Source organism: Elephas maximus, chromosome 24 (assembly GCF_024166365.1).
Source record: "Elephas maximus indicus isolate mEleMax1 chromosome 24, mEleMax1 primary haplotype, whole genome shotgun sequence".
NCBI lineage: Eukaryota > Metazoa > Chordata > Mammalia > Proboscidea > Elephantidae > Elephas > Elephas maximus.
In genome coordinates this window covers 5,222,071-5,238,493 of record NC_064842.1, presented here as the reverse complement: position 1 = coordinate 5,238,493, position 16,423 = coordinate 5,222,071, and the positions used below count along the sequence as shown (strand labels likewise).

Here is a 16,423-nt window from a genome sequence, read left to right as displayed (position 1 = left end):
ACACAGTGCATTAACTGTAACTGTAGTACATTTATTTGTGCTGGAGGAGACTTGAAAATGATTAAAAAATCAATACTTTGCTGTCAGAGAAGCAAGTGTTACGATGCATTTAAGTAGTTAATTGCATAAGCCACATAAAAGCTTCAAGTTTGGGTAGCAGGAATGCCATAATTACAGTCCAACCAACTACCTTTTATTAATGGGGGATTTTAGGGAACAGTGGTTGCTGCCATCATTGCTTCTAGATGTGCAGCTCAGAAATAATGGATCCTCTTCCTTCTTGTGCAGGATACTGGTTATGTGCACGTTATTGATGACCGCCAGAATGATAGCTGGTTCAGTTAGTGCTTGTTCACCAAGGAGGTGATTCCTCTAAGTTCTCTAAAAGCGGTGCTTTCTAGCTTTTGTTATGTCACAGGACACGTGGGAAAATCATAATATTTAAATGCCATACTGGGTAAAGAAACAAGGTGACTCAAAGCTGAAGGGGATCAGCCAGAGGGGCTCAGGCTGGCTTCCTGGAGGGCTGAGGGGCTCATTATGTCCAGTACCTACCTCATCGTGATTCACTAATTGAGAAGCACTGCTTTAAAATGTTCAAAAATTTTAGAACTGGAAGGGGTCTTAGACATACTTCTGTCTGTCATGCCTTTAACAAAAGAGGAAAGTGAGAAACAGAGACCCGATAATGGATAGACTAATATTCTGTAACGAGGGACTTAAAAAGCCAGTCTAGAACCTAAATTCTGTCCTTTCCAGATCACTTTCCACTAGACCTGACCTCTTCTGAAGAGGATTAGTAAACACAGAACAAAGTGAGAAAATCTTTTGTGTTGTTTCCCCCCAGCTAGAGAATTAGATGGTTAAAAGGCAACCATCTTGATCTGGGTACTCTAAAGGAGCGAAATATATCACTGTCTTTGCTGCTTTAGAGAACCCAGACTAAGACAGTTGCTTTTTAACAATCTATTCTCTTTGCTTGCTAGGTGCTCTCGGGTCATAGCAACCCAATGTACAATAGAACGAAACACTGCCCAATCCTGTGCCATCCTCACAATTGCTATGTTTGAGCCCATTGTGTCACTCCATCTCATTGAGGGTCTTCCTCTTTTTCACTGACCCTCTACTTTACCAAGCATGATGCCCTGCTCCAGGGACTGGTCCCTCCTGACAACATGTCCAAAGTATGTGAGACACAGTCTCACCATCCTTGCTTCCAAGGAGCATTCTGGTTGTACTTCTTCCAAGACAGATTTGTTCATTTTTCTGGCAGTCCATGGTATATTCAATATTCTTCATCAACACCGTAATTCAAAGGCATCAATTCTTCTTCAGTCTTCCCTAGTCATTGTCCAGCTTTTGCATTTGTTTGAGGCCTTCAAAAATACTATGCTTTGGGTCAGGCACACCTTAGTCCTTAAAGTGACATCGTTTTGCTTTTTAGCACTTTAAAGAGTTCTTTTGCAGCAGATTTGCCCAATGCAATACGTTGTTTGATTTCTTGACTGCTGCTTGCATGGGTGTTGATTGTGATTTCAAAAAAATGAAATCCTCGATAACTTCCATCTTTTCTCCATTTTTCATGATGTTGCTTATTGATTTAGTTGTGAGGATTTTTGTTTTCTTTATGTTGAGGTGCAATCCATACTGAAGGCTACGGTCTTTGATCTTCATCAGTAAGTGCTTCAAGTCCTCTTCACTTTCAGCAAGCAAGGTTGTGTCATCTGCATAATGCAGGTTGTTAGTGAGTCTTCCTCCAATCCTGATGTCCCGTTCTTCTTCATATAGTCCAGCTTTCTCGGATTGTTTCTGAGCATAGAAACTGAATAAGCATAGTGAAACGATACCACCCTGAACCATGCCTTTCCTGATTTTAAACCACTATCGATTCTGTAACTGGAAAAAGAAGACAACAGAGAGAGAGAGAGAAAGATTGGCTGAGAAGTTTGGCTGATTGCATCGTACCACATCATGGAAAGTGATTATATTATATTTCATTATGGAAGAGCAACCAATTCAGCACCTGCCAAGCCACTGAGAATCGTCGCCTGGGCAAGTTGACACATACCATTAACCATCACAACAATGTCGAGTGGTCTCTGAGGGCTTGTGTGGAGAATCCTTTCTCCACTGGGGACTGATTGGTGAGCAGCTTCATCAGTGCAGTTGCAAAATGGGGCACACTTCTTTCTTGTGTCCCATTCACAGTGCCCTTTGCAGGACTTTCATCCTAGCAGTATTCGGTACTTTGCATTTCCTTTGACAGTTTACCTTGCTGAGAAAAAGTCAAAATAATTTTCTACTGACAAGCATGTCTTTTTTAGTCCCTTCTCCACATACCCGTGAAACATGAAAACACTGTTCATTCCTGGGTTTCTTTTTTCAGTTAGAAAGGTGATGATGTTGAAGACTCTAACACAGCCGTGTAGTCTTCACAGACAGTAAACACCTCTTTGAAAACAAATGAAGAGGCTGCGGTTTTAAAGCGCTGTGCATCAGCAAGAGCTTCTGCTCATTTAGTATCCAGTTCTTGCTCTATGATGCTCAAAACATTACACTACATAAATTTTCCAAGAGTAAATGTATGCATTATGATATGCTATTAATCAGATTATAAAGTCATAAATTATGAATAAAGAATGTATGTTATCAGAGAGTTTTTTAATGTAATTCTTATAAATGGAAAATACAGGCTAAAAGTTGGATTACAGTAAAATTGCAAAGAATACAAGAACATTGTAATCTTATTCTGAGTGAAAACAGACTTTTTACGTTGTAACTCTTTGAAGTGATGGATGTTGAAGACCCACGTCATGTTTTATATTTACGGGAGGATTTTTAAAGTAAATATGGGTAGATTTTCAAAGTAGATGAATTGTGTCTTTTGATAGTATGCAATTTGAAAGATGAATTATTGGCCAATAATAATAGGGCCTCCTATTATTGTAGAAATTTATTTTGTAAAACCTAAAGCCACCACCTGTATGTGAGTTTATTGCAGTGTGGTAGCGTGTGTGTTATAATAATACTGGAAGCTTTGCCACTAGTATTTCAAATAACAGCAGGGTTGCCCATGGCAGACAGATTTCAGTGGCGCTTCCAGACTAAGACATAGTTGGGAGAAAGGCTCGGTGATCTCCTTCCAAAAAGTAGCCAATGAAAACCTATGGATCACAGCAGAATGTAGTCCCATACAGTGCTGGAAGATGAGCCTTTCAGGTCAGAAGGCACTCTCACATATCAAAGCTCAGAAAGATGGTGCAGGACCAGGCAAAGTTTTGTTCTGTTGTATGTAAAGTCGTCACGAGTCAGAGCCAACTCGATTGCAACTAACAACAACAACAAAACCTAAAGCAATTACGTACATGGCTTGAAAAAGCTGTTGTCAAGCTTTTCACTGACACTTTATACTCATTTTGTAGTTGGGAAAACTGAGGCAAATATAAGTTAAGTGATTTTCTAAAATTGTGTGGAGTTAGAAATTAAACAGTGAAATATCTCCAAAAGTGTATAGTACTTTCTGTTATTTTATGTTGTCTCTTAATTTTCCCTTTTGTAATTAATACAATTTTATACATCGTATTTATTTGTACCAATAATCCCTCACTTCAGTAACCTGACATATAATTCCTTATTCTCTCTCTCAGTGATTGTGTGTGTCTAACACTTCAGGAGTGTCTATGATTTTTCTTCTCATCGTTCTAGTGGTGACCAGTCTAGTTTAATCGATTGACAACCTCACTTAATTCCCCCTTCTGGTTTTAGAGGAATGAATGCTGGAGAGAATGAGCCCATAGGGTGCTCACTGTTTGAAAGAGGCTGGGTTGATTCCTTAACATGAAACTCTACCACACACCAGCTAGAATTTGCCTTTTTTCTCTCTCCTTCCTTCCTTCCTTCCTTCCTTCCTTCCTTCCTTCCTTCCTTCCTTCCTTCCTTCCTTCCTTCCTTCCTTCCTTCCTTCCTTCCTTCCTTCCTTCCTTCCTTCCTTCCTTCCTTCCTTCCTTCCTTCCTTCCTTCCTTCCTTCCTCCCTCCCTCCCTCCCTCCCTCCCTCCCTCCCTCCCTCCCTCCCTCCCTCCCTCCCTCCCTCCCTCCCTTCCTTCATCTCTCTTTCCTTCCCTCCCTCCCTTCTTCTCTTCCTTCTTTCCTTCCTTTTTTTTTAAGCAAGAATATTAATAATATACTCTATTTCCACTCATTCTCTGGAGCTGACTTTCTAAGAATAGTCTTAATCATTTGGTGGAATAGTTCCCCTGTGAATTTAAATGAAGTGCTCTACTGCCCATTAGAATTCAGACAGCCACTACCGATTTGAGTGGACTCTCAGTCTAAAGTGCCCTTATTTATTATGATCATTTTGTCAAAATAGATAAATAATTGTGTGCACCCACTTTTAATCAGTTGTCATCAAGTAGATCCAACTAATGGTGATCCCATGTGTATAGAGTAAAAATGCACCCCATAGGGTTTTCAAAGCTGTGAACTTTCAGAAGCAAACCACCAGGCCTTTCTTCCAAGTTCCTCTGAGTGGGTTCGAACTGACAACCTTTTGGTCATTAGTCAAGTGTTTAACGGTTTGCCACCCAGGGACTCCTGTGCCCATTTTTAGGAGGTATTTGAAAAAAAATGAGCTGTTACTATTCCTTTTGTTTTATTTGTTTGACTGAATTTTATCTCTGATTAAGAAGTGTTCTTGGGTTATGCTGTCATTGGGGAGAGAACTGAATTCCGGGGTGGTACAAAACTTTATCATTGTTCCTATTTGGCTGGTAATTGGAAGAAAGCAGAGGTGTGCCAAACTCCAAACAAACTGGACCTCAAGGAAGAGGTTGTTTTTAAAAAATAATGAAATTCTTCAGTTACTAAGAAGTACAGGTGGCTGATGTATACTGTTTCTAAATATTTAGTTAGCATGGTAATCCTATTTTCAACACACCACATATGTATAATTTGTGATTTTGTATTTATCCATGCCTGTGCTGGCGAATGAGGTGGCCATGAGCTGTGCATGGCTGTTTGGATTTAAATCAAAGTAAATTAAATTGAATATTTCCTTCCTTAGTCTCACAAGATACATTTCAAGTGCTCAATAGCCATATGAGGCTAGTGGCTACTGTATTAGACAGTGAGGATCTAGAACTGTCCTTACAGAAAATTCTGTTGGATATCTCTGGGCTAAATGGTATTTTTCAAACTGAAGTCCAGGTCCCTGTTTTCCAGAAGACTAAAAAAAAAAAAAAAAAAGAAAAAGACTAAAAAAAGGTAATCTTAAATAGAATATAGAAGCCAAACCAGATAAGCTCAAAATTTCTCTTTTGTGTTTCTAAGTAGCAACTTTTAGACAATAAAAAATTACGTAATTGGTCTTCCATTGTTCTCCGAGCCTGGGGTTAAATAATCTTTGATAATAACCCTTCCACAGTTCAGCTCCTCGCCGAAAATGGCCTGCTGAATATTTTATTTTAAAAAAGCCTAAAATTTCAAACTCTGAAGAAAAACTTAGCAGGAGAAGAAATTTCTGGATGGCTTAGCCTTTTATTTTGTTTTGGGTTACTTTGTAGAGGGATCATAGTTTGTAAAGTGAAATCTTTGTGAACCCACCATTTAACAAATTTTTGGCAAGAAATACTAAGGGAAATCATGCCTATAATTTAAAGACTCATATATATATATATATATATATATACATATGTAAAAATACCACATGGATTGCAGTGGCAGAAGAAGAAAATTGTTAATTATCTTACTAAGTTGATGAACTTTTTGCTGAATGCCTTCTCTTCTTTACTAAAAGTTAAAAGAGAATCACAAGTAATTGTTTCTCTTTGGAAAATTGGCCAGAATTTCTAGGAAGTAATAAATTGCAATTGTTCTATGCTGTTTTAAAGTGAATTTCCTTCCATAGTTTAAGGCTATCACTCCTTGTATTCATATCATTTTAATTTACGTTTATTGGAACAGGCAATGACACTGTGTTCGTGTGAGTCTCTGTTGACAAAATGTAGATTAAAACCCCAAAGCCTTTGTCTGGGCCCTTAATAAATAGACTTGGTGATTATGACATTTTTTTCCTTTCTTCACTTTTCAATCTCATAGCCAGCTGACACACGCAGTTGTGGCTGGTTGCTCTTGGTTCCAACTCATGGTTACCTTGTGTATAACAGAACCAAATGTTGCCTGGTCCTGCGTTATATGCCCGATAGTTGGTATCTTCGAGTCCATTGTTATGACTATTGTGTCAGTCCATCTCATTGAGGGTTTTCCTTGGCCCTCTGCTTCCCCAAACATGACATCCTTTTCTAGCAATTGGTCTTTCCTGATCACGTGTCCAAAGTACGCAGGAAGCACCCTCCTGGCTATACTTCTTCCAAGATTGATTTATTAGGTTTTTTAATTTTTTTGGCAGTCCACATATATTCAGTATCCTTTGCCAACACCCCAGCTTAAATGCATCAATTCTTCTCCTGCCTTCCTTTTTCCCTACCCACACTTAGTGTGGGTATGAAGCTCAGGCTTTACCGGTAAGTGTGTTTGACACTGCTTTATTTAAGAGACTCACAAAGTCCATTCTGCAAGAAAAAAAATCAAAAGAAAACAAAACTTCACTTTTAATAACTCAGTTGTCACTCTGATCCCCCTTTCCAACGAGTTGTAGGGAAAACTTAATCCCTGTCATTCCTGGGCTTTCCCACTTCCAAAGAATTACCAGTATCCCCAGACCTCAGCACATACCAAAGCCCCAGTGTGTGGCAAGGGCACGGGGCACTTACTGCCCCAAGACTCAGATCACCATGGGTGGTGTGGTCCCCTCAGGGGCAGGCATGCTCTCTGCTGCTGCAAGGCCGAGAGGCTGAACGGAGGCCATTCTTCCCGCACCAGAGCTTGCACAGTGATGAGCTCACGGGCTTATTCCATCGTGCAGGTGCTTTGCTTGACCTTCAGAATCAGAATCTTGGTCTGTTTTGTTTTAATCACCTATTGAGCTCTAAAAATCAGAAAATTTCACTGAAAATGACTTTTTTTTTTAAGTAAACTATAACATTTGGCAATCTTGGGTCATCATGCTTGCATCACCCATTGGCTGGAAGACATAACCAACACTTCATCCCACCCAGTTCTTCTCAGACTCCACGCTCCCTCTTGTCTCCCCAGCTACCCCATTTCAATCATTCTATTCCCTGCTCGGCCTCTGGGAACTGCACCTCAGAGTTGATGCCACATTAAGAAAGGGACTCTGCCTCTGTGGTCAGTGTTAGTCTCTGGCTGCAGATTCCCCTGGGCATCCTACAGCTCCTGGGTGAGGCAGCTCCCACTCAGCCAAGGGGAATTCACCAGAGAGGGGGGCAGCTAGGAGCCAGAGAGACCAACAGGCCCAACAGCTGGGTGTGGGGCACCTGCTTGGTAAAAACCCGTGTGGGGCTCCAACAGCATCTGGTATACGTAATATATGAAATCTGTTATTTAGCAAGAAAGTAGAGACAAATTATTTGAGATTTTAAAAAATCACTTAATTGCAAAAGTTTTATGTGAAGAATTTGTTGTTTTGGGTGCTGGTGACTAGATTCTGACTCCTAGCAACTGCGTGTGTCAGAGTAGAACTGTCAGTGTAAATTCAGTTTGGTCACAAAAGAAAGTCTGTATCATAGTTTCAATTGCTAAACTCTTTTGCCATCAAGTTTATTCAAACTCATGCAGACCCTATAGGACAGAGTAGAACTGTCCCATAGAGTTTCCAAGGAGTGGCTGATAGATTCAAACTGCCGACCTTTTGGATAGCAGCCGAGCTCTTAACCACTATGCTACCAGGCCTCCTTTCAATTCCTAGAACCATAAAAATACTTGAGACCATACTGATTTGGTATTGAGTGTGATAAGCACGATTTTATGTGTACATTGGCCTCCCTGGATAGTGCAAATGGCTAACATGCTCAGCTGCTAACCAAAAGGTTGGAGGTTTGGGCCACTCAGAGGCACCTGAGGAAAGCCCTAGTAATCGGAAAAGTCAGCCTCTGAAAACCTTACGGAGCACAGTTCTCCTCTGACACACCTGGGGTTCCCATGAGTCAGAATCAACAGAGCACAGTACTCCTCTGACACACCTGGGGTCCCCATGAGTCAGAATCAACAGAGCACGGTTCTCCTCTGACACACCTGGGGTTCCCATGAGTCAGAATCAACTGAACAGCAACTGTTTTTGTTTTTAAATGTGTACATCTATGTGAATATCTGTCTCTCATAGAAACCACATTTTTGAATGTAACAAGTGTTTTCTGATATTTAGCACCAGCCCGACTGAGGCCTCCTCTTGTGGAAGGAATCAACAGCACAACCATTCATCTTAGGTGGCTTCCACCTGAAGAACTAAATGGGCCCTCTCCTGTATACCAGCTGGAACGGAGAGAGTCGTCTCTAGCAGCTCCTACGGCCACGATGATGAAAGGAATTCGTTTCGTAGGGAATGGGTATTATAAATTTCCCAGCTCCACTCTGCCAGTCAACACAGACTTTACTGGTAAGTGTGTTTGATGTTGCTTCATTTAAGAGACGCTGAGCCCCACTGTGTTTCCTATCTTTTTGGTATCCCTTTACACTGAAATTTTACTATGCCTGTTTATACTAAGCCTTTTCATAAATTTAGTCTGATTGTATCAATATATTCATCTTTTCTGTTTTCTGGGAAAAATGTGGGGTAAGCGGAGGAAAGAAATATAAAGACGTGAAAAGGCAGCCTTATTGGATCAAAGGATGGGTTTAAGATGACTCTAGGACACTATTTACCAAAACGTCCCCAGAATGTTAATCACTGCTATTTGGAAAAAAGGGTTCCTTGGGGAAATGAGTTTGAGAAATATTGGATAATACTGGAGATTCTCAGTGCACATGAGGTTATTAAAGCCTCCAAGGAGAATTGGAACAAAAAAACTAACGCGTTTTAGCTAAGCATTTCTAACACTTACTTGGTGTAATTTTTTTTAGTGTAATAATTATTAATACCCCATGTTTTGTTGAAAGCATATGGGAGGAACTAATATCATGGAAAGCATATGGGCCAGGACTAGGGTGGGGTGTGGGAGGCAATTGCCTTGTGTGCAAAATTTAGAGGTACCGGAAAACTCAGTAAAATCCAGGTAAATGATATTGTTAATGCAATATTTAAAAAAAAAAAAATCAATGCAAAAACAATCCACGATGAAGAAAGTGTCAAAGTTTGAAATAAAGACAGGATCCAACCCTGCATTCGCGCGCCCCGTGTCTCAGCCATCACCTGACTCCTGGCCCTCTCAGGTGCTGGCACTGCGATACTCTGGGATGCATTTACCTCTACAGGTTACAAGGCCTGAAAAGCACTGTTTCAGCATAGATACAGAAAACTGGCTATTTCTAATCTTTGTTAACTTTTAAATGTATGATACATATTAACATATATGTGAGATATATATTATTATATCATAGAAGATATATATTATTCTCCTAAAAATATTAATATAATCAGTGAGAAAGTCATTTTGTAAAAAATGGCTATTCTTTAACATATTGAGTATATTGAGGGCAATAAAATGGAATTTGAGCTACAAAGTGTAGCTCAAATATCATTGTCTTATTTTTACCTAAAATAGTGAATAGTTTGCTTTCGGGTGAGGCTGGCTGTTGATGTATATCTGGGATGAACTGTGATTCGGTTCTAGCTGAGCTATGTTAAGATTAACGCATACGTCGTTACTTGCCCAGCAGATCAAGACCATCAGTGAATAGTGGCTAATTCAACCATTGAACTCCCCTAAAACGTTTGATGTCTATTTAATATTCTTAAATAAAAAAAAAAAGGAGAGATATAAAAAAAGAATATGTGGATTAAAAAAAATATATATATATACATACATTTTCCCACGTGCAAATAGCAACTACCTCCCTGGTCCAGCATTTGGCTTGTGATACGATTCTTCGAGGAAACAGCATTTGTTTCCATTCAGCTGGGTGTAGCTGCTGTAAAGGATGGCAGCTTGGATTTGCTGGCTAGCCAGCAGACAGATTTTTGATGGGATCACCTACTGTTGTTGCAGTGAAAGATAGAGTGGCCCGTCCACCGTTAATAAATTTAGTCGTCCTCGCTCCCTCCCTGGCCGGCATTATACTCTGAGGTGCAAAGGCTAGGGGCAGATGTAGCGTCTGGGAAGTTTTCCAAATTCCTCTTTAAAAAAGTTAGGCTGTTAACAGCGGCCTCACGAAGCAGGATCCTTCTGTCTGTAACGAAGCCTCCAGATGCACAGAAAATGTGCTCAGAGCACACATCATTTGAAGGACAAGGCAGAGAGATCATGATTTTGGCTTCAACTACTCCCTGGAGCTTTGGTGATTCCCAGAGAAGAAGATTTCTTCCTGAGCTGACACGCCCCCGGGTATTGGTGCCTTTTTATTAGCAGTTTCGTCTTACACTTAAGGTTCCCTTCAATTTGTAAGGTAGCCAGGTCAACATCAAGTTCTTGGTTCGGTTCTTTGGCTCAATTGCCAGGTTTGGTTGAGTCCATGATTTTATTGAATCATAGTTTAACTAACTTTACCTAATTAATCAGCTAAGATAGATTTATAAAACCAAGTAAAGAACTTTCATTAAACTTGCATCTTTTCTATGTAGAGAGGTTAAGAGTGTAACTAACATCTTACATTTGGTTTAGTCATAAATGATCTCATTCAATCCTTCTACAACCTCGTGAGATAGGTATTTTACTTACCCTCAATGCATGGGAGGCAATGAGGCTCCAGTAAGTGGCCCCAAGGTGCCACAGCTACTGAATTTCAGGTTGGAATGCGAACTGTAGGCAACTGATTCGAAGGCTTGTTTTCTTCCACAGAGGAGAAAGGAGCAGACAGTGTTTTAGAAGTTATGGCGTAAGAAGCATATAAAACCTGTAAATGGGGATGGGAGGTGAAATAATGATAACTAAATATTCTTTACCCAACACTGCTCACCTTTTTGGTTTGTCTCGCAGTTGCTAGCTTTCCAGGTAGCAAACAGTAAGCAGCGTTGGCATTACTTAGTTATTTATATCCCAAAGGCATCTGGGAGCTTTTCAGTAGATCAAGGAGAATCAGTTTCTTTCCCTAACAGTTAATTCAAAGTGTTATTATAAGCTAGGTGTGTAAGATCTAAATGAAATTATGTTAAGTGGGCTGAAGTGATACCTGCCAAACAGTGCTTCCAATTCGTGTTTCTTTATACTTTAAACAGTGTTTATATTCTCAGGCAAATACAATGAACAAGTCCTAGAAAGTTCTGACATGGCTAATTATGTTTAAAAAGTGAGCAAGTTAATAATTACATAAAAACTATAGTGTTCCTGATTGTTCCTAAACTATAACAAAATGTGGAGCTATCAGTTAACCCACAATGATAAATATTGTGCACATGCTTTGTGTGTGCGCAGTAAGTCAGATTTCTGCCACCAATGACGGGATTTGGAGATGAATTGATTACATGCTCCATGGTCATGGGCAACATGCTGAAAGTCTCAATATAGCATAGTATTGCAGGAAGAGAAATGAATCGCTTATATAACTCACCCCCTTCCCATATTTGCTTTAATTCTTTTTACTTTACACAATATAATGAAAACAATACAAACGTAAGAATATATACTTTAACATGCCGTTTAATGTTGTAAATTATGAAGCTTAGTTTTCTAAGTGAACTCTGTCAAGATCGACTTTAGGGCAGAATAAAGAGCCAGATGAAGGTTATTTTAGGACCTGTTTCTGCTCTCTTTGCCTATATGATACAAGTGTTCTTCAAAAAATAAATCTCTAGGAAGGGTGTATTATCAATCATTTACATCATAGTATAAGTTTACTACCATGTATTAACTCCCCCATTTGACTAAGAACAAGAGCTTTGAAAGCAGGCTAACTGTAAGCTTTAAACTCAGGTCTCAGTATTTATCTAAAAAAAAAACAAAAAACTGTTGCTATCGAGTCAGTTCTGACTTACAGTGACCCAACATGTTTGAGAGTAGAACTGCACTCAATAGGATTTTTAATGGCTGGTTTTTTGGAAGTAGCTCTCCAGGGCTTTCTTCTAAGCCATGTCTGAGAAGACTCGAACCTCCAGCCTTTCAGTTAGCAGTCAATTACATTAACCATTTGTATCATCCAGGGACTTCCAGTGTTCATTAGAGGAATGCAATCAGACAAACCACTTATTCTTTCGGTACCTTTGTTTTCTTTTTTAAAATTGGTATAGTATTGGGATCCAGCAGGCAGGTGAGGATTAAAGGAGGCAGCCCACCTAATGAACTTTACACAGTGCCTGCCACACAGATTACTTAGCACCCATTAAACATTGTGATTGTTGGGTGCTGTCCAGTTGACCCTGACTCACAGCAGCCCCATGTGACTGAGTAGGACTGGGGTTTCCTAGGCTGTGATCTTTACAGGAGCAGATTGCCACGTCTTTTTCCACAGAGCTGCTGGGTAGGTTTGAACGGCCAGTGTTTTGTTCAGCAGCCAAGTGCTTAATTGCTGTTTCACCAGAGTGCCTTCATTAAACCTTAGCTATTTTTTTATTAGCTTTTATTCATTCCACAAGTATTTATTGAGCATCTACTATGTGATAGGAGCGTTTCTAAATAAGAGTCTTCTACAATTTATAAAATCTACATTTTATTAATTCATTTGTTGTTACAAAGGCTATGTTTGTACGAATGTAATTCCTGGGGTGTGAGTAATATGCAATATTTTGTATTAAAATATGATACTTAGTTTTGTTATGGAAAATGGGGAAATTAATCTACCCAGAATTGAGATATTGGACAAACTGCTTGTCCATGTGTCTAATCTCGCTCATCTATAAAATTGAGGGTTGTATTAGATGGCCATTGCGTCTACCCTCTACAATTCTGAATTTGCCAAATCCACATCAGAGACTGTGAGTTTAAAAACACCTAGATTTTTAAATAATTGTTTGCTTACGATTATTTCATGTAATATTACGTTTACAGTTTAAGATTAACACAAATTTACTCTTGTCCTTTACTGAACTGAAGAGCTCAGGTACATGAGAAGAATTATCAGTACAAAAGGGATCTTGGGTTCTATCAAAGGATGCAACGAAGCAACCAATTCAACATAATTTTATAATCTTCTAACTGGACCATCATGCAAACTCCTGTATTGAAATATTCCCCTGGTTACACAGGGGTCACTGGACTTACTTATTCCAAAACAGGAGTGGCAAATGCAGCATTCTTTTCCTTACACGAGGGTGCCGTCGAGTCGACTCCAACTCATAGCGACCCTATAGGAGAGGGTAGAACTGCCCATAGGGTTTCCAAGGGTGTAAATCGTTACAGAAACAGACTGCCGCATCTTTCTCCCGTGGAGCAGCTGGTGGGTTTGAGCCACCGACCCTTTGGTTAGCAGCCGCATGCTTAACCACTACACCACTAGGGCTCCAATGCATCAGTAAGGGAACATAATTGCGTCATTACAGAAGGAAATAATACTCATTTTTTTTTTTTTTTCGGGAATGTAGGGTAAAGCCACATGATTTACAGAAAGAATTTCTTTCTTTCCATATAATACTACTAGTCCAAAGGGAGCCTGGTAAAAACAGCAGCTACAAAACTGCTCAGACTGGCATTCCAAAGGTGACCCTCTCTCCTTGTCACCTTTTTTTTCCTTTTAGTGAAAACAGGTCCGTGGGCATTTGGGGGAAGGTTTGACTATTGTGGTATCCAGATGCCAATCACACCAGCCTTTTAAACTACCTTACTGGCGACCCTGCCCAGAAACCAGGAAGCGCCTCTGGGGAGATCTTTGTGGCAAACCACCCGGGAGAGGAGCTTCCGTGAGCACCTGGATGCAATTCCCTTTTATTTGTCTTCATGAGAATGTGATTACTGGTGTCGCATGTCTTTCAGATGAGAACTCTGCACAGTTCCTTCGTAACAATGTTGTTCAAGGACACTAAACGGTCATCTTACATTTGTGCCTCGTTCTCTTACCTTCCCCAAAATGGCTGAACTAAAAGACTTCAGGACACAGAAATGCACTTAATTACCAATGTATGGAAACAAAAGTGTAACCCCCCAAGATCGATATTCTTTAAAAGCATATCTTTTATATTTTTTGATCTGTGACCTTAAAGCTTTATTACTATTTTATTATCTTTAGTGAATTGGGACATTTCAACACTTCATTAAAAGGAAACTGATCGTAAGTAGTTGCGTGAAGGTGCGAGTAGGGCAAACTTCTTTATACAGACTAATTAGTAAAAGCATGTTAGTTCTGACCTTCAATACCCTTGTGTCCTAGTGTTTGTTTTCCTCTGAGTAGGAGCAAATAATTTTGCCAGAAAGTGCTATTTTTTTTTTTTTAAATATGGTAAGAAAACCACAAGTCGTTTCAAGACAGATTTAAAACACAAATTTTATTTTAACTCTGGTGCTAGATTTTACCCCTGGTTGCTGAAAAACAAATACTGTATCTGAATCTGCTATGTGGCCTAGCAGTTTAATGAATAGGCTGTGATGATAAAGAAAAATAAAAGAGTAAGAACACAGAACTTGGGAGCAAAGAAAGGAGAAATGGCTTTCAGGGTCAGTGCCCAGGCCCTGGCGTGTGTCCATTTGTGACAGAGTCAGAAGATACGAGAAGGTCTAGTTGAACTCATCTGTGTGAACACAGAGGGAAAAGAATCCAAATGTCTATCTTCCTAAAATGCCAGAAGTCATGCTAACCCATGGTAAACTAGGATATTAAAAAAAAAAAAAAAAAAAATTTTTTTTTTTATATTAAGGAATAAAAATTAAGATTGCTTAGTTTTTACCGCACTTAGTGTTGTTGTTTCAATGATCAGTGCAATGCATTGTTTGATTTCTTGACCGCTGCTTCCATTGGTATTGATTATGGAGCCAAGTAAAATGAAATCTTTGACAATCTTTTCTCCATTTATCATGACGTTTTTTTATTGGTTCAGTTGTGAGGGTTTTTGTTTTCTTTATGTTGAGGTGTAATCGTGCTTTCCACTATGTTCTTGAGTTTTCTCTAAAGTTTTAAATTTACCCTACTCAAATTGTCTACTGCCTTTTTCTTCCAATATATCAGTCATCTGGAATTTTCGTAAAGACTTCATTGCCAAAAATAATTCTGCCATCTATTAGGAACATTCCGCATCATTATAACAGATTAATTTTAGTTCTTTTTTTCATACAACTTGTCTGGGTACAAAGAGGAACTCGGAGCAGGAAAGAATCATAACAGTCAACATCATTAATGAAATTAGCACCTATGAAATTGATTGCTTTTTTAATTTAATGAAATATTTTGTATATATTACTCAGAAAAAAAAATTAAGAACATTGGAAGATGGATGTTGTCGTTAGGTGCTGTTGAGTTGATCTCAACTCATAGTGACCCCATGAGACAGTTTAGAGCTGCCCCTATAGGGTTTCCTAGGCTGTAGCGACCCCATGAGACAGTGTAGAACTGCCCCATAGGGTTTCCTAGGCTGTAGCGACCCCATGAGACAGTGTAGAACTGCCCCATAGGGTTTCCTAGGCTGTAGTGACCCCATGAGACAGTGTAGAACTGCCCCTATAGGGTCTCCTAGGCTGTAATCTTCATAGGAGTAGGTTGCCAGGTGTTTCTGCCTCAGAGTAGCTGGGTGGGTTTGAACTACCAACCTTTTGGTTATCAGCTGAGCACTTAACCATTTCACTACCAGGACTTGTTTTTAAAGATGTACAGTTATATTCACAGTCAAGCACCACATAACATCTGCATATATGTCCATGGTCCCACCAGGTTATAATAGAGATCAGAAATCTAGATCGGAGTATGAGACATAGCAAATGCAACCTCAAAAACACCGAAAAAATTCTGCTAGGTGCTAAAGGATCGGCTCCGCTGAAAGCTCCAAGGCTAACAGAAATGCGAGAGGGGCCTATGTCAGGTATGGAGAAATTTCTAATGATGTGGATTGAAGACAAACAAGGAGGTTCAAGGGGAACTTCAAAAGGGAACGGTAAGGATTTGTGGGACAGTTATAGGAATGAATGATTTAATGAAATCCAATACAGGCAGAAATTTTAAAACAAACAACCCATGCACCACTCCTCAGCCCCTTCTTTTCCTGACTTTCTTCCCTTGAAAACTCTTTCTTATTCTGTTTATCATCCACATTGAATATTACCAATTGCCTGAGACAGAAATCTGGAAATTGTCCTTAAATACCACTTCTTGCTCTCTTCCTCACACCCATCAATTATTCCTCCGGTGGCCCTTCCTCCTCTGATAACTCTCTTGAAACTATCCACTGCAGCCTCCCCCTTCATTGTTAGCTCTGCCAATAGTCTCCTTCTTCTGAAGAGAAAAATGCCCATATCTTTGAACGGTTTCATGCCTTGGCCTAGAATCCCCTTTCTACCT

The 16,423-nt window shown here is 39.6% G+C and overlaps 1 protein-coding gene across 4 annotated transcripts in view; it reads left to right on the top strand.

Moving 5' to 3' along the window:
* USH2A (usherin) overlaps positions 1 to 16,423 on the top strand; it is a 906,431-nt gene that overhangs the window by 260,745 nt on the left and 629,263 nt on the right. For all 4 annotated transcript variants that reach the window (XM_049868234.1, XM_049868232.1, XM_049868231.1 and 1 more), the window contains one exon: positions 8,283 to 8,513. In XM_049868234.1, the coding sequence (XP_049724191.1) occupies positions 8,283 to 8,513 (231 nt within the window). The remainder of the gene's footprint in view (positions 1 to 8,282; positions 8,514 to 16,423) is intronic.